The sequence below is a fragment of the Lissotriton vulgaris genome, chromosome 7 (assembly GCF_964263255.1).
Source record: "Lissotriton vulgaris chromosome 7, aLisVul1.2, whole genome shotgun sequence".
In the NCBI taxonomy this organism is placed as follows: Eukaryota; Metazoa; Chordata; class Amphibia; order Caudata; family Salamandridae; genus Lissotriton; species Lissotriton vulgaris.
Genome location: NC_141695.1, coordinates 1,232,917,026 through 1,232,938,960, shown reverse-complemented (window position 1 = coordinate 1,232,938,960; position 21,935 = coordinate 1,232,917,026). Strand labels below are relative to the sequence as shown.

Below are 21,935 nucleotides of genomic sequence, written 5' to 3'. Positions count from 1 at the left end.
TGTGGAGAACCTTAACATTCTGCATCCCCAGCAATCTGGTTTCCGCTCTAGCCAATCCACCGAAACGGCTCTGATAGAACTCTCTGATTCCATCAAGTTTCTGCATGATGAGGGAAGGCAAGCCGTCTTCATCCTGCTTGACCTCACAGCAGCGTTCAATACTATCTCTCACGTCATCATGATACACAGGATGCGTGAGATTGGCGTGACAGACACAGCCTTGGCATGGGTAAAATCCTTTCTGTCCAATAGGTCCCAATCTGTGTCCTTGGGTCCCTACCTATCCAGCGAAAAAACCATTACATCGGGAGTACCGCAGGGGTCCATATTAAGCCCACTACTTTTCAACATCTATATGGCACCCCTCCTCGCTGTGATAGAGTCTCATGGGATCCTAGTCACGTCATATGCTGACGACACCCAACTTGTCGTCTCTATCGACAAAAACTGCACGGACACAGAGTTGCGATTCCGGAATTGTCTACCTGAGGTATTTCAGTGGTTGAATAAAAACCACTTGAAGTGCAACAGTGGGAAAACCGAAATCATACCATTAGGCAAAGATTTGCTCTTCTGCCCCAAGGATTGGTGGCCCAAAGATTCAGAGGCCCCGCCTAGTGAAGTGTCCTCTGCGCGCAACCTGGGCGTGCAATTTGATGCAACCCTTTCCTTTGACGATCACGTCAGGATTACGGCCGGTTGCTGTTTCGGACTCATTTAATCCTTAAAAAAATGTTTTGACTTCCTCCCCATTGCTTCTAGGAAATCGGTTGTGGTTGCATTAATACTCTCCCGACTCGATTACTGCAATGGGCTGATGGCAGGAGCGAAAAAACGCACCCTGAAGAAGTTGCAAAGTGTACAGCACGCGGCTGCAAGGCTAGTGTTAAAACTACCTAGGAAATCTTCAGCTTCAGCAGCATTAAACTCTCTCCACTGGTTGCCATTGCATAAGAGAATCCTCTTTAAACTCTTACTCACAGTTTTTAAATCCCTGAAAAACATAGGTCCTAAATACCTCATCAACCGCTTCATTCATTATGACCCCGTACGATGTCTGAGATCCTCAGGGGCCAACCTTGCCAAGATCCCGAGGTATAAATACAAAACCAGGGGTGGAAAAACTTTCACAGTCCTAGCAGCAAGGGCTTGGAACAACCTGCCCGTAAACCTCAGACTGATCTAGACTGAGTGTCTTTTTAGGAAACAACTGAAGACTTGGGTCTATCAGCAATCGGATACCTATGTGTTGGCAGCTATTTAGATCTTTCACCACCTATCTCCCACACGCATGCTCAGCGCCAAGATGCTCCTTCCGGAGCGAAAGTCTGCGCTTAACAAATACCCACAAATAAATAAATAAATAACTAAATAAATAAAATAGGCATTGTAGATGGCATTTATGGAGATGTCCCCGAATTTACATTCCCAACTCAGGTGGAAAACATCTGCCATTTAGTTGTTGCACCTAGAATTTTCTTTTGTCAGAAATGCATGTTTAACGTTTACATTATATGAAATTGGACATAAGGCACATTTGTTTTTAGCAAAGTGGGGATTATTTTTTTTCTTAACACTTAAAGGAAATTAAGTCATTTTATGATTTCCCACAAATGCAGCTCGTTCCCACAAACATTCAACATGTTTGTTAAAAGCCAATCTTCAGACAGTTGATTGATGCACATTGCTGCTGAGTAGTTTATTAAATGTATAGACCTCTCTTGCGCTACTTTTTGCAGCAACTTCGTGATTTTGATGTCTGTTTTGAAGTTGGTAGCATTTTGAAGTGCATTTTAGAAAAGAGAAGGAGAATGCTGTTTTAATTTTAATGTATTTTATCACTTACTGTATGGAATGCATCGGTATTGCTGTGAAAATGTTTACCTGATTTGCTAACTCCTTTGTAGAACCGATTATTATTTGTATTTTTTTTATAATAATTGCTGCTATTGATGCCTCAGTTGTCTCTCTTTGTTGCACTATTAGATAATATTTGCTGCTATTTATGAACCTAAGCGTTTTGCACTGTCACTTTAGTTCATATCTGATAAATTTGCTGCTACTTACGAAACCAAGGGCCCCATTACGATGTCGGGCGGATTGCCCCCGCCAGGCTGGGGGTGGCTACCACCAGCCTGGCGGGGGCAATCCGCCCGACATCCACGCTCGTTTTCCCCCCGCCATATTAGTATGGCGGAGAGGACCTCGTGGACGGCAAGACCGTCCACCGCTTTTCCGCCCCAGTCGCCTTGCGGCCGGGGCGGAAAAGGAATTATATGGTGACGGTGTCTATTAGACACCGCCAGCCATATTACGGAGGGCCTGGGCAGGTGCCTTTGTTAGGCGGCGATGCCGCCACGGAAAGGCATGTGGTCTTCACTTTGGGGGCCCACTGCGGGCCCCCAAATTGAAAGAGGGGTGGGGGGTGCACACGGGGGGGTGCCTGCCACATTGTGTATGCAAATGCTTACATGCATTTATGGCATTGTGGCGGGCGGTGCAGAGAGCACCGCCCGCCACAATGTTATAAATGCAGGATGCGGCCACCACTGTGGCAGTCGCATCCTAATTCCACCCATGGCGGGTGGTCCCTAGTCCCGATAGGATGGCGGGCGGACTAAGTCCGCCCGTCATACTAATGACCCCCAAGTGTTTTGCACTGCCACTTAAGTTTCGAGAAAAAGTACTGTATTTGTGAGCTGTTGTATTCCTTTTAAATGGATTATGAGTTTGTATTTGCTGTGACAAGATTGATTTTATATGATGTTTATATCTATGTGTATCTTTTATGTCCAGTCTTTGGACGGACGAATAAAGAAAGAATTGAATTGAATTGTATAGATCATGAACTGTCATGCAGTTTATATTCTACTATGTACTGAAAAGGCCATTAACAAAAGAATCAAGCACTGTGTGCTTCAAAACATATCATCGCTATGCACAGTGTAACTCTTTCTGGCCATTCATTTATAAAACACTTGCTCAGCTATGCATATTACAGGCCATTTTCTGATTATAAGGAATCTGATGATCCACTTTACAAGTGATAACTATTATTTTTTTCAATCAAGCCTATCATTCTATTAGAGAAAATCAGATCATTGACACAATTTATAGAAGATAAAATTATAAAAAAGGTAGAAAATTGATCATTAATGATTTGTCATCGAAAAAAGGGGTTCTGATATGTAACAATTTTTTGAATTTCTTTTTTTGCAGAGTTTTTTATAGCGCGAACTTGACCTGAAGGTATCAGAGCGTTTTACATGAGCACCAGTTGCTTTTCACAAGGACACATTCATTTTTAGGTCTCGCGTCCAGCGAAAGACCTATTGTTGCCGACTTGCCGGGAATGTTGGACAGGGGATTAGTACGATTTTTCCCTCGGCGTTTTCACCTCGTGGGCGCGCACGCCCGGCGCCGTGCACATCTCCTGTTCAACATTCACTGCAAGTCAGCTTCTCGCAATTGCGCGCGCATACACAGCCGCACTCATGCATGCACAGACACATACACACACTCATGCACCCAAACACGCGTAGGCACACACACACGCAGGCACACACACACGCGCAGGCACACACACGCGTGTGGAGGGAGGGTGGAGTCTGCGTCTATGGGAGTCCGCTCCTGCACGGAACCCCGCTGGGCCTCCCTCTCACCTGCTTCCGATAGCCACTCCTCACCGCTGCTGTTGGGGACAGTCATTTCTGGAGTGCCGGGTCCTCGGCTCCCGATGGGTGGGCGGACGGGGGCTACGCGGCCTGGGACAGGCTCACAACTTCCAGCCTGCTAACTTTCTGCTGCGGGAGCGGCGCTGTGGTGCACGGGCAGGGCAGGACGGCGGCTGCGCAGGATTCGTAGCCCCTGCCCTTCGGCCGCCTCTGGGGCTCCGCACTGCTAGCACACCATTGGCGGAGCGCCCCTCAGCGCTGGCTCGTCCCAGCGCTGCTGTTTTTTTTTATGGCGTTGTCTGGCTGTTTACCTGTCTCCTCACCCTTCACTGCAGAAGGGCACTGTCATGCCTGGCCGGATCAAGGCTCCCCTCAGACATTGCGCCACACTTTGAGGCATCTCCGGGGTGGCCTGTTTGTTTTCCCACGTTCACCTGGGATGTCAGAATGAGCCCAGGGCACTGTGGGAAGCATTGCGGCTTTCAAAAGAGAGGCCGGTTTCCTACTTCGTGACAGAGTATGAGGACACGGGCGAGTACTTACTTTGACAGGGGGAAGAAACGCACAGACGCCACAGCAGCATGCACCCTTTTATCAATAAGCGAGACATGCCAAGTTTTCTGGCTTAAGGTTTAGACATTTCACTCTATGGCATATGGCAAGACTGATTTCCTGTGTTGGGTGCGGGGGAAGGCTAGGGACGGGTTGGCGGTATTCAGTAAGTCACCAGAGCCACGCCCACGCACCAGAACAAGTGATAATACCAGCTGTGGCCTCTGGGTCTCATGACATGTAAGTGACATCAAAGGCTAACTGACGTAAAGCATACCGAAAAGCATCTTTATACACCAAGGAGCAATGCATTTGGGTGGGTGGCATGTTTCCTCAGATCTCATCAAACCACTTAGCACTTCTCATCCTGACAAACTGTAGGTTGCTTAATAGCTATAGAACAACGAACATGTGGCAAGACATTTTGTTTGTTCAAAAGGAACATCAAAGGCAAATGGAATGGGACTGTGACATCTCTTCCTACAAATGCATTGTTTCCAGATCTACAAATGTTGTCCCTCATTTTGAAAGGCCAGGTAATTCTAGCAGGGATGGCAAATAGATTGTCCTCTTGATAGGGTGTGCCAAACTCAATATATAATGGACGTACTACACCTGCCAAACTCTAAATAGTACATAAGCATCAGTGACACATTGCACTAGTGCTTTGTGAAGAGGGCGTTCGAGGCACGAAAGTGACACAATGAATGATGGTATTTCTGATCCTTCTGTCAACCAGTGTTGATAGGGAGGTCCTGGAAGTGCACCTTAGCACGGCGAGGGGTAGTGATTTATTATGAAAAGGCAACCACCGTGGTGGAACAGACTACTCTGCTTTTGGCACCATCTGCTTGCCCTGCTGATTAGTGCCCTGTCTTTGAAATGATATGGTCTTCCCTGAAATCTGAAATGAAATATATGGGATCAGGAGACTATTGATGCCTATGAAGTCCACAGTATTAACAATGGTTTAACATACAGCAGTGAGTGAAAATGAGCGCAAATAAAGACTGGTGGTGAGCATACATAATAACCTTTCTCATGTAAAAGACAGTGGCCTGATTTGCTGCTAAAATGTGAGGTAATGTGCAACATAATAGACACACTTTGTTAACCTTTCCGTAAAACACCCCACTTCTCCGAATTTTTTGATCATTCCTAAGTATAAAATGGAGCTCTAAAAAGATGAGTGGCTTAGCTCATTCTAAAAAAAACTAAGTGAAAAGGGCTAGACCCCTATTGATTTATGTTAAATTTGTAAGCCCCCTTGGAATGTGTGACTCTTTCCTTAAGTCTCGAGGCAACTTCCGAAAAAAAAAGTTTGCTACTCATAGGTTCTCTAACATTGTGAGATTTTACATCCATCTCTAAATTTTAAGTAGACAGACTTTTAAAATATTGAAATCTTATTTCATTTTGCCATTATATTGCAGTTTCAGACAAACAATTTCTCAATAAAACCAATCTAAGTGCTGGGATTTGAGACATTGGAAAACTTTAGAAACATCTCAAAGACTAAAGTGCACTTTGGTGGCAGACAGATAGTTACATTTCTAATAGTTTCAGAATGCCTGGCTTGCACGTGTTATAACTGTAACACTGACTTACTTGACCTGGAAATGGCTGCAGCCATTGACACAATACTCCATTAAATGTACAGTTATATGCACAGATTGGTGTTATGTGGCAATTCTAAGCGGATGGTGATGTTTCATACATTTTGCAGTGCCACTGTCTTTGAATGTGAAATAACCTCTACTATCCTCGTCCATTGACAGACTGTGGGTAACCCCTCTATGTGATTTTCTAGCACTCACTGCGTAGCAGGCTCTATGGTGTATAAAGTGTGTGTGTCTCTGACTGTTATGCAGTGTTTAATTTGAGCCAGTGGTTTCCGGTACTGAAAGAGCAGTTTAATGTCAACACTGGAACCTATGAGAGTCTGCCACATGGTGGCGCTATTTGTTTAATTTAGAGACATGCTGTCACCTCAGTACTGGAAATAGCATGCACGGGGGCTTAATGTATTTAAGACAGTGGCAAAGGAACAGGGAGCGCAAGTGCCTATATTAATAGCTCTACGAATATATTTTCCTAATATTACCAATATTCTCTTCCCATCCCTTACAATCTAATTCATGACCATTCATTCTAAAAGTGCAGTTGAATGAGAAATTCTTGCCTTTTGCATTATGCCCTTGGAGTGTTGGTTTCAGTAGAGAATAGAATAGCATAACAAAACCAAGCATAGGATAGCAAAACAAAACATAGCATAGCATGACAAAACATAGCATAACATGACAAAACATAGCATAACAAAACACAACACATACCATAACAAAACATAGCAAAACAAAACATATAATAGCATAGCAAAACATAGCATACCAAACACAACAAAACATAGCATAGCAAAACAAAGCATAGCATATTAGAACACAACAAAACATACCATAGCATAACAAAACATAGCATAGCATAACAAAGCATAGCATAGCCAAACATAGCATAGCATAACAAAACAAAGCATAGCATAACAAAACACAGCATAGCATAGCAAAACAAATCAAAGCATAGGATAGCAAAACATAGCATAGCATAACAAAACAAAACATAGGATAGCAAAACAAAACAAAGCATAGCATACAGCATCACTCCGCACCACCACAGAATCACTCAGGGGCACCTTAACATCACTATGCACTACCACAGCATTACTGAACGCCACTGCATCACTCGTACGCCATTACAACATCACTCAGCGCCACCACAGCATTAATCTGTGCAACCATTAAACAACACCTGGTTCAAATATGTTCTCTCAATGTTTCAAGATTTATTACAAATGTAACGAAAAGATGTTAATACTTCACTTCTGTTCTTTGATTTTCCTCACAATACAATACACTGAACATAATCTTCACAAAAGTTGTTTACAAAACTTTAAGCTATTGCCATTATAAATTACAATAACTTTTATTTAAGTATTAATTATTGAAAAAAAATTAAAAGCTATTGTTATTTGTAATATCAATACATGTAAGTCACGTAAATACAACACATATTGCATTACAAATGCTATAGATGTCACATTTGCGAAAGTTAGAACTATTGGCATTGTAAATGACAAAGCTATTATTTTCGCTATTTTCAAAAACAAAGCATGAAAAAAAAATTGTCATTTACAATACCAATAGCTCAAACTTTCCTAATGCAAGACCTATTGCATTGCAAATGCTTGTTTAATAAAGGAGATTATGTGATTTGCCCAGAATCACAGGATGTTGAGGGTCATTGCTGAGACTCTAGCCCACTTTCCCAGATTTGAGATTGACGCCATACCCGTTAAGCCACATACTTTCCCCAGCGTATAATGGATGAATAAGTAATGCTGAAGAATGTGTCTCTAGTGCATCTCCCTTGTAAGTAGATTTGAAAAGCCAGGCACATCTTTAAAAGACAAATAGTGGAAGGAGATGAAAGGAATTACTTAATAGTATTTTTTAAATCATTCTTCTTAAAAAACTTTAAAGTAACCAATCTTGTTAATGTTAACATTCAAAATACACATCGTTCTGGAAGCCACATCAGTTAAATATCATAGTAAGAATATCATATAATATAAATATGTTGTCATAAATGTTATTTAGAAAAATATCACCCATTGGTTTTAATGCTCGAAAGTATTCACCCAATGGGATGATATTTCTGTAAGTGCTATTTAAGACACACCATTTAAGTCAGGCAATATTTCTTTAAGCAGTACTCTGACATAAAAGTACTCAGAGGCATAATTGTTTTTTTTGTTTGATATAAAGGCTCCAGAATAATAATTTTTGCCTCCATAGGGAAAATGACAAGCAAACGTTGATATAAGGAATGCTGCAGCTAATTGCAGCCAGGGCTGAATTCCACTTGATTGTTTTATGCTTACTATTCCACTAAACAGCGACCCAGCCATATGCAAATCAGTCTTGATCCTACTTCAATAGGAACTGCACAGCCCTAAATACTAGGCCACGTCTCCTCCACATATGAACACAGCAACCACATACCAGGTTCAGCCTGATTAGACCTCAACAGTGATGTGTGGTTGGAGTCTTCTGGCACTCTGAGAATGGGACCCTTTTCTGGGCATAAATGTGTCACTTTAGCATGAACAGCAAAAACTGATGTCCTCCATAATTTTTCCTGCTCAGAAAAATTATGGAGACCCGGGACCAGGGTTCGATTCCCGGCGCGGCAAGTTTCTGGACCAGGGTCAGCGGACTCGATAATTCTCTCGCCTCGGTGCCCACTCTGATCAGGGATCACACTCGGCAACTCTGGGCATTTGCTTGCCTCATCTTCACTAACGGCCCCACCAGACCGCCGGGGATGTCTGGTCTCACCCTGGAGATACCCATTAAGGGACCATCTCTCAGGGAAACCAGGAAAGGTTTCGCAGCGGTCGAAGCGCCTTGGGACCCTCCGGGTAAGTAGTGAGCTATATAAATGCCTATACATTTACATTTTACATTTACATTTGCGCGGGGTCAACACTGATTTGTATATGGTTGATTCTTGCCTGAGATTGTATGATGGCACACTAAAGTATACAAAAAAGTGATAGACGCAGTGCTCAAATTAATGTCAGCAATTATTCGGGGCACATCCTAGCCCATCGTTATTTTGCAAACTATATCATCTGAGTTTGGAGCCTGCCATATGCAAATCAGTCTCGACCCTACTCCAGTGGGAGCAGTCCAGCTCGAACTGCCAGGCCAGGTTCTCTCGGAACCAGAATTCAATCAACGCAGGACTGTTTTCGCTCTAGTTAATGCTCAACAGCTAGATATAGTTTTTTTGTACGCTTTGATGTGCCAACCTAAGTGGGAAGGTGTGCCCACCCAGAGGTGAGCACCAAGCATACTCTGCCAATGGAACCAAGCTGAACCTTTCTTATGGGTGTTTGGAAACCCAAAGGCTCCCAATTGTAACAATCTCTGTATTGTGTGAGTACTGGATGGTATAGAGGGACCCCCAGCCCTTCCAGTTAATAATCTCATGGCTTCTCTCTTGTGCCCCAAAGGAGTACCTTTCTATGGGCTTTATAGTAGAATGGGCACATCGATCGTTGACCGATATGACCCAAGTTTCTCCCCCAAGCCCGTTCAAAGTCCGCCTCCGTAACTAAAGAATTGTGATGCCATTCTCCAAGCGTGCAGGAAAACTGAGGTGCCACCCATTGACTCCAACCTCATTACGATCTTTCCAGACTAAAACCTCAGGCAACAGCACAGACCCTTCTCCGAAGTCAAGCAAAAACTCAAAGCGATTAGGTTTATCTACATGTTGCTTTTCCCACCGTGTCTCAAGGTCCTGCACAACATTAAAGCATGATTCTGCGATGTAACTGATGGGGCATTGGACTGGCTTCAGGTAAGCAAAACCATGGACAGCCTCTTCTGTCTAGAGAAGATCGTTTTTGTGACAGCCTACCGTAACAAATGGGCTGCCCTGGTAGACGTTGCTCCCGCCAGGAGAAATATTGCATAGGAGAAAATGTGGCACGAGACAAAGATCCACATAGCACTGAAGACCACTGTAATGACATCCCAGGCCAGACCATGGAAAATGCTTATTATAACTGACAGTGTTCCTCCTGTGTATACATTTACCTGTTGATGGACTGGGTTCATATCTGACCGCAGATGGTAGAGGAGCTAGGTGCATGTGTCGGGACGTGTGCACATGTTGTGCATCTTCCTTACTTAAGCAGCGGGTCTTGAGCTGTGCTATCCCCACATCACAAGTGTAGCCCACATCTGAACTAGAGCCAAAGTGCTAAGCCATGGGTTCAACTTACAGTTCTAGTCATAACAATTTAATGGGCAACAGTTGCTTCTTGAGTAGAAGTGTGGGGAGGGGGAAGTTAATTTAAGAGGGGACAATATTCCCATACCTCAATGTAGGCTTCCCTCTGTGACATGTTGGTATCCAATTTTACCCAGTGACGTAAGCATAAGACACAGCCTACTTCAGTACATTCAACATTCTTTACTGGAATGTGAATCGCCTTAATGACAAGATTAAGAGGAGTACTGTCATACATTTTGTCAGAAGGCATTCCCTGATCATCCTCTTCCTCAAAGAGACTGACCTAAAAGGGACCACGTGGGTATTCCTCGGTAGATGGTTATGACAGGGTATTTCATTCTGGATTCATGTCCTGCTCTCAAGGGGTTGCCATACTCTTCCATATAAACTCCTCAATTATAGTTCAACAATCAAAAGAGGATCCTCTAGGCAGATATGTAGCAAACATTGGTCCTTGATCTATGTGTACTCCCCACCCTCCTCACTAGGCATCACTTTACACACTTTCACTGATCTCATGGCCGAATTACTGCCTGAGAAACTAGTAATAGGTGGAGATTTCAATGCTGTTATGAACAAGCAGAGAGATGTATGATGCATAGGACCTGATAAGACCTACCATCCAACATGATTCTCAGATTGGAGGTCTACTTTAGGTCTGGTTGATTTTTGGCATGAAAGGGGGGATAGGTAGAGTGGATACACTTATTGATCAACAGCACACAACTATGTTTTCCACCTCAACTACTTTGTCCTACCACAAGAGTTCTCATTAGATGTCTCTAAAATATTCATGCTCCTCAGAGGAATCTCAGACCATTCACCACTCCTACTGTAATATAAAAGCCTCAAGTGTAGACTCAAATATTGGTGGAAGTTTATTCTGTGGTGGGTATTGTCTGACAACATAGTCGCCTCGCTGCATGAAGACCTAGAAGAATAATTTGTGCTTAACCTCAATCAGTGGGCTCAACAGTGACACTGTGGGAGGCTGTTACAACTGTTATTCACTGGTTTCTAATGTCACTCGTCAAGGCAGAATGCTGAAAACACAAGGCTAACATCATGGCCCTTGAGTTAAAGGTGCTAATCCTGAAGCTAGAGGTTGTCCAATCAGTATCCTCCCTCTACTTTAACAGCTTGAGATATTGAGGGATCAACCGAGGACTGTAGCAAAAGATACTGCCAAGCAAGTGTGGCTGGCTTACCAAAGCTGCATATATGAGTTTGGCAACAAGTTTTGTTAATTGCATCATAGGCTGGCAGCTGGCACCCTACTACCTGAAGAGGTTGCCAATAATGTGATTACAGATTCATAGGGTATCGCACGTGCAGCTTACTATCAAGCCTTGTTTGCCCCGGTCACACAACCGCATAATGAACTTATAACGCCACCATTGCAGATTTCAATCTACTCTCACTATCATGAGCAGACAGAGAAGCCCTAGACTCGCCCATGTTGCTGAAAGAGATTCTCAACTGCAAGGCAGCGACTGGTGCCTTAGAATCAGGAAAAAACCTGGGCTACAACGTATTCCCATTAGAACTGTTTTTTCAAATATGTGCCTCTGATGAGCCCCCATTTTCATCATTATTTTCAGAATCAACACAGAAAGGCTGTTTTCCCAGCGACAGGCAGATGACACAATCATGGACCTACATAAATCAGGAAAGTCTCCAGATCTTTGCTAATAATTCTTCCAATTTCCCTCATCAATGTAGAGACAAGGATTTATGCCGAAATCCAGGAGAATAGCTTAATAAAAGTCATCACCTCCTTAATTGATTGGGATTGCTTTGGCTTTAGGTGGGTTAGGTGGGCCCTTTTGTACCAGGTCTTGGAGAAAATGACTCTCGGTCCCCGCTCACTCGTCTACCTCTACCTACCAAAACCCAGGACCCGAGTGGGAATACTAGTTAACAAATGCCTATCCAATTAATTCCAGATCAAAAGGGGTACGGGAAAGGGGATTCCCACTGTTCCTCTCCCCTTAACCACCGTGATTGAGACTCTGGTTAAATTGCTAAGAAGATACATGCAAAATAGGGCATTGAGTGGTGCAACCTCTCGGAAAACTGCATCTCTCTCTCTATACAGATGATATGCTGCCTTTATCCTGTCCTAGCAACAAGGAGGCTTGTACAGATATTAATAGTATATGAATAAGCAGCGGGACTGAGAGTAAAGAGGGACAAATCCCTTTGAGTACTGATTGCGGGCACGATAGGAGAGGTTCCATGGCAACCAAAGCTTTCACTAAGAACAGACCATTTTGAATACATATGGATTCATGTTGCCTGATCGCCTCAGCAGACCTGGCATCTTAATATCCCTTTACTCATGGAGCAGCTCAATAAGTACCTGGACAGATGGTGGACACTCCATTAATTATGGGCAGAATAGCACTCATAAAATTATAGCACTTTCTAAGCTCTTATATACTCTGCAAAACTTCCCACAGACTGTCCTGAGATCCCTCTTTAATAACGTACATACCACAGTTAGGAAACTTCTATAGATGGGCAAGCAACCACGAATATCGGTGAAATGCAGGCAATCCAAATTTGAGGAAGGCCTTGCAATGGCAGACATCCAGCTGTTCTTTCAGGCTGCCCACCTTACAACTGTTAAAGATTGGATATTTGGAGATAGGTTAGACTTAGGGTATTGACAGGAACTAGATCTGATCTACAACAGGGGTCCACTGCATATTTTATATCAGACTAAAACCCAAACTCGCCTCTTTAGACCCACAACATCAAGGTTGCATGCTTGACATGCAGCCTTAAAGGTGAGTGAATGGCACTGCAAACCACGCAGGAAACTCTTAAATGGTTGAGCAATTGACTCCCCTACAAAACACTAGCCCTAGCAATTAAAGGCTGAGATAACATCAAGATATTTACATTGGGAGATGTTTGTAAGGGTGATGCCATCAAACAATACAAGGACTTACATAATGAGTATAGCCTATTAAGGTCCCAGATTTTCACATTCTCAAATTGCATCACATACTGTACCCCCTCCAGGAGGAACTCCAGTATCTACCTGAATTTTACCCTCTAGAAGCCAAACTGATCTTAGTGCCAATGGGGAAAGGCGGTATATCATAGTTTTATAGATCAGTGAAAACTAGTGCTTAAGACCTTTTGGTCCTTCTAGGGGCAACTTCGGAAACCAAACTATAAACATTAGACAATAATAAATGAAAAGAAGTCTTGGCAGCTCCATACACCCTGACCATTTCAGCCCAAACCTGGCAAATATGATATTGCCATAGATTATACTATACCCCAGATCAGCTGCATAAAATGAACCGTGCATACCCACCGGTATGCGACTGCATCAGATCTACAATAGGTACTTTACTACACGTAGCTTGGGAATGCCAGACATAGAACATTATTGGAGAAGAATCCAGTATTTCCTATCCACATCACATCACATCACTTGGGCACTCACTAGGTCTTGCACCCAAAGTGCATTTACAGGGGCTTATGGAGAAGCAAGGGGGGAACTGCACTAGCCTCACCCTTTTAGACCTTGGTTACCTAGGGCTAGCTGTACGACATTATGCGACTTGCACATTGCGTCACTTTACTACTCGCAAAATGCAATTTACATCAGTGTCTAAGACACTATTAGCGATTCCTAATGGCATCGCAAATTGCCTGCCTCATTAATAAAACATGGTACATTCCATTGTGACTCGCTATTAGGATGGGAAGCCCCTTTTTAATAAAGAGAGTTGCAAACGCTATTTTGCGAGTCACCGACTCGCAAAATAGCATTTTTGCATGCCAGTGCCCTTTTTTGCGGTCTCAAACGGGACAATTAACCGTTTGCGACTGCAAAAAAATGGTGGTACATCTGGCCCTAAATCACTAAGTGCGATATAGCCAAACACTGGAGATTCCACTCCCCCAAGTAACTAGAATGGAAACAGGGAATGGACCACAGTTGCACACTCGAGAAGGCTGTTTATACAGCCAGATGTTGCCCCTACGAACACAACAAAGTCTGGAAATTATGACCTCGCACACTTTAGTCTGATGCAAACTTTACACACAATTGTTATATACCCTAGAGGACTGATGGAGAAAGTCATGATGGTTCCACTGACAACATTAGCTTTCTGCACTGCAAATAAACACTTTAGCACTCAATCTCTTATCGTATTACACGTTACGATTACAGACGTTTGGATTACCTCACATGTAAATCATACAGTAATAACTTATGTCATCCATATATGCCATATTTGTTTTACTTGTCCTTCAAGAATTCAAAACAATAAAAATGATTAAAAGAAAAGAGATCAACAGCTATCTCTACAACCGTGGATGGTGCTTCATTAAGAAGAATGTCTTATGAACTCCTGATCAGAGAGAGTCGAACTCATACATCACTGAGATCTTTGGTGTTGAGCAACAACTGATACTGAACCATGTCACAATAGTAGATGAGGGTTTTGCATCCTTTTAATAAAATAATTCTGTAGAACTAGTCAGTCAGAACAAAGTAGTACATTACTGCAACTTATGCCGCTGTAACACACCTGTCTCACCTTATTGTTTGTTAAATACCCTTCCGGGTACATATTTATCTACTTATTGCTTTAGCTATTGAACTCATTGTATTAGTTTGTAAAGAAAATACTAAACTTCCCTATTTAACTTGTTGTACAATATTTGTGTTAGTAATAAACAAGATTGAAGTGATGCTTGTGATTTGTTTAACCATAGGCATTCAAACAGAGAAGCATCCCAACTCATAATTCGTTTGCATATCATGCCACCTCAGTTTGAAATCAGTCATATGCAAATTAGCCTTGACCCTGGCCCTCATGGGAACAGTACAGCCTGAACTGCCAGGCCAGGTCCTTATCGTAATGGGAAAAAAGCAGCCTAGGAACAGTTTCCTCCTGATAAGAACTCATCAACCAGACTTGGTTCCAGTAGGAGCTTGCGCATGGGACCCTTGCAATTAGTCTAACCACTGGCAATCAATCCGGGTAGCATCTAAACCCATTGGGGCAGATTTATGTTAACTGGCGCATCCCGAGGGATGCGCCAGTTAACATGCGCCACAGTGCGCCACAGCTACGCCACCCATGGTGCGCCGCATTTATGATGCGGCGCACCATGGGGCAAAAACGGCACAGATGCGTCACGCATCTGTGCCGTAAAAGTGACGCATTGCTGGAGTTGCGTCGCAAGCGCGACGCAGCTCCAGCAATGCTCTGTGGGGGCCTATTCTTTCAATGCTGCCTCAAGCCTTACGCCTGCTTCAAGCAGGCGCAGGGTTTTGACGCAGCATTGCCCTGAAAGTGACTGAGTGAAATCTCATAGATTTCACTCAGCCACTTTCAGGAGGCGTTCCTGCGCAGGAACGCCCCCCCTGCGCAGGAACGCCTCCTCATGGCGCAGTGCTGTACAACGTGACGCATCTCCTAGATGCGTCACGTTGTTAATAGGGCGCAGGGATGCGCCACGTTTCCGCGCCGTTGCGTCACGCAACGGCGGCGTAAACGTGGCGCAAGCCCTTCATAAATCTGCCCCATTGTTCTTTTGTTCACTGTGCTACCTCAGTTTGGACCCAACCATATGCAAATCAGCATTTACCCTACTCCTCATGGGAACAAGTTTTTGTATACTTCAGCGGGTCACCCTAAGAGGGATGGGTATACCTAGACATGGGTCCCATGCACATTGTTTTACTTGAACCAATCTATTCCTGGCTGATGAGCCCTTATCAGGCTGAAACCTGTCCTAGGTTGCTTGTGTTCTGAATCACGGAGGACCAGGCCTGGCTGTTCCCTTTGGAGCAGGGTTAAGACTGATTTTCATATGGCTGGATCCAAACTGTTGTGATAGTGTGTGCAAATAATGATTACATGGGATAGGGCCAGAGAAATTACCAGTGGCAGAGATTATTTCAAGCATTTTATCCATCACTATTTGCATACTTAAGTCTGAAGAAAGAACAGCCATAAAGTAAAATAATACCCCTCTCCTAAATTGATGGATACATTTTCTAAAGCAGCATTTTTTGCCACTGGTTGGTTTATTATAAGCAGCTTATGTTTGTTGGGATATTGTGTCTTTTTACATTGTAAAGATGGCGCACTAGTAAAAGCTCTAATGATATATCCCAGAGAAGTTTTCCAAAGAGATAGATACAAGATTTAATATTGCTTACCATTGTTTTGCGTAGGTTTGTGAGAGCCGTTGCTAATTCTTTCACATTTACTTCACCTTTCTAAAAGAAACAATGAGGAGGATGGATTATTGTAATGAAAAAGGTAATATAACACATATAAAAAAATAGATTCATACAACTATCATCCATCAGACAGTGAACAAGGACATCAGGATAACTGCAAAGCTGGAACGGAATTGCACAATGATTCCCTGAAAGATGCTCAATTAGGCAAAATAGCATGATACTCAAAATTCAGTGGTGGCTCAATTTTTCTGGATCGTGGAACAGGTGGAATTTTACAGACAGACTGGCCAGTGTGTTTATGCACTGTGACTGAATGCATCCAGGCCAGGAAGCCATGTTCAAATCTACTGATTTTATCTCAAAGGAGGTGCATGACCTGCCCATTAGAAAACCTGCAGCAGTGGCATGGGAATGGTTTTACTACAAAAAAGGAGGAAGGCTTCGCTGTGGGCAACTATATAGTTTGAGAATTTTGTGGATCTAAACTGATAATTATGTATCGGGAAAGCTTTTGTGCATTAGGTCTGAGATTGCCTGGTAAGAATGAGTCAGCCAATCGCATAAGTTAACATGTCAACATTTTGAAACAAGGAAGAGGGGATTTAAACAAATAAAATCGGGGGTCTTAATTTTTCACCTAATTGGCTTACAAAATTAGCAGTCTCCCGACTGAATCGGGTCAGTTGGCATGTATGCATATGTTGCATGTCCCAGCCTTACTCACTTTCAATGTCTCTGGCCTGAAGTCTAAAATCACCAGGAAGTTCTGTGCGGAATCATTTCAATTGCTTTCTGCACCTGTTTATTTCCAGCAGTCAATTCAAAGTGTGTGGAGAACGGAAGCTCTGTAAAGGCATTAATCTTGATAATTGGCATTTCAAACAATGTTGAAACAGAATATCAAAATTATTTAGCCTCATGCCAAAATATTCAGAAACCTACATCGAACTGCATCATCCACAAGGAGCTTTTGTGGATGATGGCAATGCCTCCTCCTGGGCGATCTTTTCTCAGGATCTTGTATCCATCGGGAATGGCAGTTGCGAGGTCGGGCGCAGCTGCCCAGTGGCCACCATTAAGTTGGAGTTGGGGGTGTTCAGCTAGAAGGCGGGAGCAGGAGTGGGAAGGATATGCTGGAGGGGCTGCCAGGACAGCAGCGGCAGGGAGAGTGAAACTGTAAAAGAGAGAGCAAAAGAGAAACAAGGGTGCATAAGAGAAAATAGAAAGCAAAAAGGGAAAGGGGAGAGCAAATGAGAAAAGATGGAGCAAAAGAGAAAAGAGAGAGCACAAGAGGAAATAGGGACCAAAAGGGAAAAGAGAGAGAACAAGAGAAAAGAGGAAGCAAAAGGCAAAAGAGAGAGCAAAAAAGAGAAAAGAGGGCACAGAAAAAAAGCGGAACAGTGGAAGAGCAGAGTGCTCTTCCACTGGACCACCAGGGATGAGGAGCAGGCATGAGCCTGCAGGTGGACAAGGGCCTCAAACCTACGGTAGAACGGAGAGTACAGGTCTCTCAGGGCAGCACTTAGTGTTGGAGCTGCGCGGGGTAGAGCAGCCACACTCATAGGGTGGGAAGTGTTTTAAAATAAAATGTTATTTTAATATTTTAAAAATTTGTTTTTAATATGTATATTTTGTAATTGGTTAGTTGGATTAGTATTTATTTTCTTTATGAAGTGAATGTGTATGTAATTTTTTTAATGTATTTAAAGTATCACATTTAATGTGTATTAATATACATTTTCGTGTCATGTTTGTGCGTAAATGTATAAGCAATAGATTTTTAAACATTTATTCAATCCTATTTTGCTTTTTGGGTAGGTTGTTTAGTTTGTAGAGCAGGGTCAGAAGTAATTTAAGTATATTTTTTAATGCTTTAAATTCATCAATTATATGTTAATGTGTGAAGTTGTTCATTAAATAGGCAAATTATCTACATATATTTTTGGGAACAATTCATAATTATTTCGGTCTTTTGTATAATTGTTGAATATATATTTAAAAATGCATTTTATTTATTTCTTTTAATTTTTGTTTGTGTTTGTTCTGTATTATAACTTATTATAATATGTTTTTGATTGTATATTTTTGTTAGTTTGTTTGATTTGTAGGTAAGGCTGTGGAAGTATTTTCAAATATATCTGTATTAATTCTTAATTGCAAATATTTATTATTAATTGGAAAAACTGTTTTACAATTATGTCATTTAAGTGATAAGTGATTTATATTGATTTTATACATTTTTGGTTATACCTATTTATTTTTACATTCATAAATACCTGTTTTAGGTAATTTGCATTTCCAATTATCATGCTTTTGTTATGTCTATTTATCTATATTTTTTACTTTTTTAAATGTATTATTATGTTGTGATTTCAAATGCTGCATTTTATTTACATTGATTCGTATTTATTTACGTATTTAATATATTGTGTATGTTTTGTTTTTAGCTGTGATCATTATTTAGGTCTTTATTTTACAATATGGGTATATGTATACTTTAATTCTCTAAATTTCTTTTATTTTTTTGATTTTGGAAAAGTAAATGTGATTATTTTAGAGATCTGCATTTTCTGTACAGCTGTTTAGGTGTGCATGCAAATAATAAATCTAATTCTTCCAAAATCCAACATTTTCCCCAATGTTGCTCAATTTAGAGTGGAAATAATATATTTGTAGAGGGAAATAATAACCCATCCCCCCTTAAGTGTCTAACAAGTTCCCCACTGTTACATACATTGGAGAGGGAATTTTAAATCTGACATCTCCAAAGTCCTACACTTTCCATGCTCTTTCTCAGGTTGTAGTGAACGTAGTAAATATAACCCCTACAAAGTCCAACATATTTACCAGTTGTTCAGTTTGGAGTGGGAATAGTAAATCTGACTACTACAAAATCCAACACTTTCCTTACTTTTGCTCAGTCAGGAGTGGGAACAGTAATTCTAACCGCTCCAATGTCCAACACTATCCCAACTGCTTCTCATGTTGTAAAAACCACTTGAAATCGTGTGTTTCAAGTGTTTGTCTCTCCTATTAAGTCACTAATTGGTACCTCTCTATCTATGGCAATAGTTTCTGAACGTTGGAAGACCTCATGGTCAAACCCTTTAAAAAAGCAAATCTCATCCCACGGAGGACAGTAATTATAGACCTATTTCACTACTCCTTGCTATTGCTAAGTTAGGTGAGACGTTTGTAGCTTATTGGCTTTCTAACTAGATGGAAAAGCATAATTTATTGTATGAGACTCAAATGACTTTTAGACAGCAATGTTGAACTTAGTCAGGCTTAGTGACTGTGCTGGACCAGGATAAAGCTAGACCTTGTCGCCACTTTTTACACAGTAGATCCTGCTTTTCAAATTAAGCGTTGAGAGTGAATGGGTAATATGCTGCTGCTCTCAGCTGGGTTGACAAATTTTTTGATGAATAGGAAAGAAATACTGAAATTACCTTCAATTTCTCCTATTCTATTTAATATGTATATGAGACCATTTGCAGCGGTATTCAAAAGAATTGTATATAAAAATATTTTATATTCAGATGACTCACAGATTTTTTTGGTAGTGAAAAATGTATGGGTAGAGCCTTCTGGGACTGAACTCTTCCAAGACAGAGGTGATTGCCTTTGGAAAAGTCAATCTCTGGCCCCAGTTGATGTGGCCTACCATTTTGTTGAGCCCTCCTATAGCATTAAAAAAAGTAAAAAGCTAAGGATTGCCAATGGCTAAACATCTGAGCTGTCTTACGCAAATAAGTGTGGTGGTCTCTTTCTTGTTTTTTACAACTTAGGCTACTTCATAAGTTCTTCCATTCAGCCTAAATAAGTGTACAGTGGTTGTGGCTACTGCAGCAATCAACTCCTTGTAAGCTTCAACAAGTGCAAAATGCTGTGAGAATGGCACTTTTTAGCATACCTAAATGGGAAAGTGTCTTTGGATTTGTAAATCCTCTCTTCTGGCTTTCATTGGAATGACTTACATAATGTAAAACTCTGTGACTTTGCCATAAGGCAGTTCACAGTACAGTTCAAAATGCTACGCAAAATCTGGTAAAAATAAAACTACTAGAAATCTACACTCAGATAATCGACTCCTTCTGCATGTGCAGACGGCGGACTATAAAAGAACTTGTGGCAGAACTTTTTTGGTGCTAGCTGCACAGCTGTGGAATTAATGTAAAATTTGTCTTCAAGCTCAGACCTGCTTGTTGTCCTTTTTAGAAAAGGTGTGAAAACATATCTGTTTACTTAATGAAGGGCAATAGAGATATCAGGGTATGTATCACTGAAATATTCAGGCGACAAGAAGCCTTAGGGAAAATGTTGGCACATAAAAATCACAAAATCCAATCAAATCAGTAATTCTGACTCCTCCAGTGTCCAACATTTTCCCTACTGCTGCTTATGATGCAAAGGACATCTTTTCCTAGTGTTGATTAAGTTGGACTGAGAGACATACATTTTCTTTTCTTGATGTATGTGCCTTATACCTTTGTTTGCATGGGGTTGCAAAAGTGTGTTTTTAATTGTATATTAAGGGCCTGATTTGGATGCGGTTAGGAAGGCCTCCTAATGGCATTTGCTCTGTTTAAATGTGTCTTTCCAACCGACTTGGAAACGTTTCAACAGACTGAGGATTTTGCGAGTTAGGCGTTAGGAATATACCAATCCAAACCCGTCTGCATTTGGAATGACCAAGCCATATGGAGCAGAATTGTACATCTTTACGGCCCGTGTTTCCAAATGACTGAGTATGTTGCTGGATTTGGACATCCCTTCCAAATCGTGCCGTCCGACTCGAATCGGCAGTCGGAATCAGACTTTGGGGGCCCACAGTGGGCCCCCCTGCACATGGAGCCTTCCCAATAAGGCCCTTGAGGGTACCCATGGGTACACTCTTACCAGCCATGCACAGTGTGGCAGGCAGGGGTTGCCCACTACAGGGTGCCCGATTCTTCCCAGCCACCCCTTTCTTCAATGGGAGCCTACTCATTTGGTCGGAACAAAGGCTCCCATTGAAGTCAATGGGAGTCCAACCAAATTGTATCTGGAAGCATCCGGATGCATCGTATTCGGCTGGTTGGACTCTCCAGATCCGATTCGTTTGGAATCCATTACCAAACCCATTCAGTTGGGAAGCTTTCCAAACTGCATCGGAATCAGGCCCTAAGTTGGAGTAACAATGGTAATTATTTTTTCTTGTTTTCAAGTTGTATGTATTTTTTATTTATGTTTTAGGATTTAATTAAAACAAGTACTTGTGATTATATTTTAAGTTTTTTATTAAAAGGTTTTTAAAAGTCTATTTGTGTTAGTAGTTATTGATTATGTATAGTATTTTAACTCTTATGATAGTATTTCATGTTTTTTACGTGATTTTGTTTTAAAAACTTTGAGGAATTTTAAATGAAGTTGTGCATTTTCTAATTTTTATGATTTAATAAGTATATTTTATAATTTAAATAATGTTTCTTTTTTAATTATATATCTATATATTATATATACACATACATATAGTTATACAGTTTATTATAATTTACTTTTATTAAATGATTTAATTAACCTTTAATTGAGTTTGGAGTGGGACTAGTATTCTGAACCCTGCCAAAGTCCAACATTTT

The 21,935-nt window shown here is 41.6% G+C and overlaps 1 protein-coding gene across 1 annotated transcript in view; it reads right to left on the bottom strand.

Moving 5' to 3' along the window:
• LOC147703294 (uncharacterized) overlaps window positions 1-21,935 on the bottom strand; it is a 157,825-nt gene that overhangs the window by 118,007 nt on the left and 17,883 nt on the right. The window contains exon 4 of the mRNA XM_086929490.1: window positions 16,288-16,347. Within this exon, the coding sequence (XP_086785616.1) occupies window positions 16,288-16,347 (60 nt within the window). The remainder of the gene's footprint in view (window positions 1-16,287; window positions 16,348-21,935) is intronic.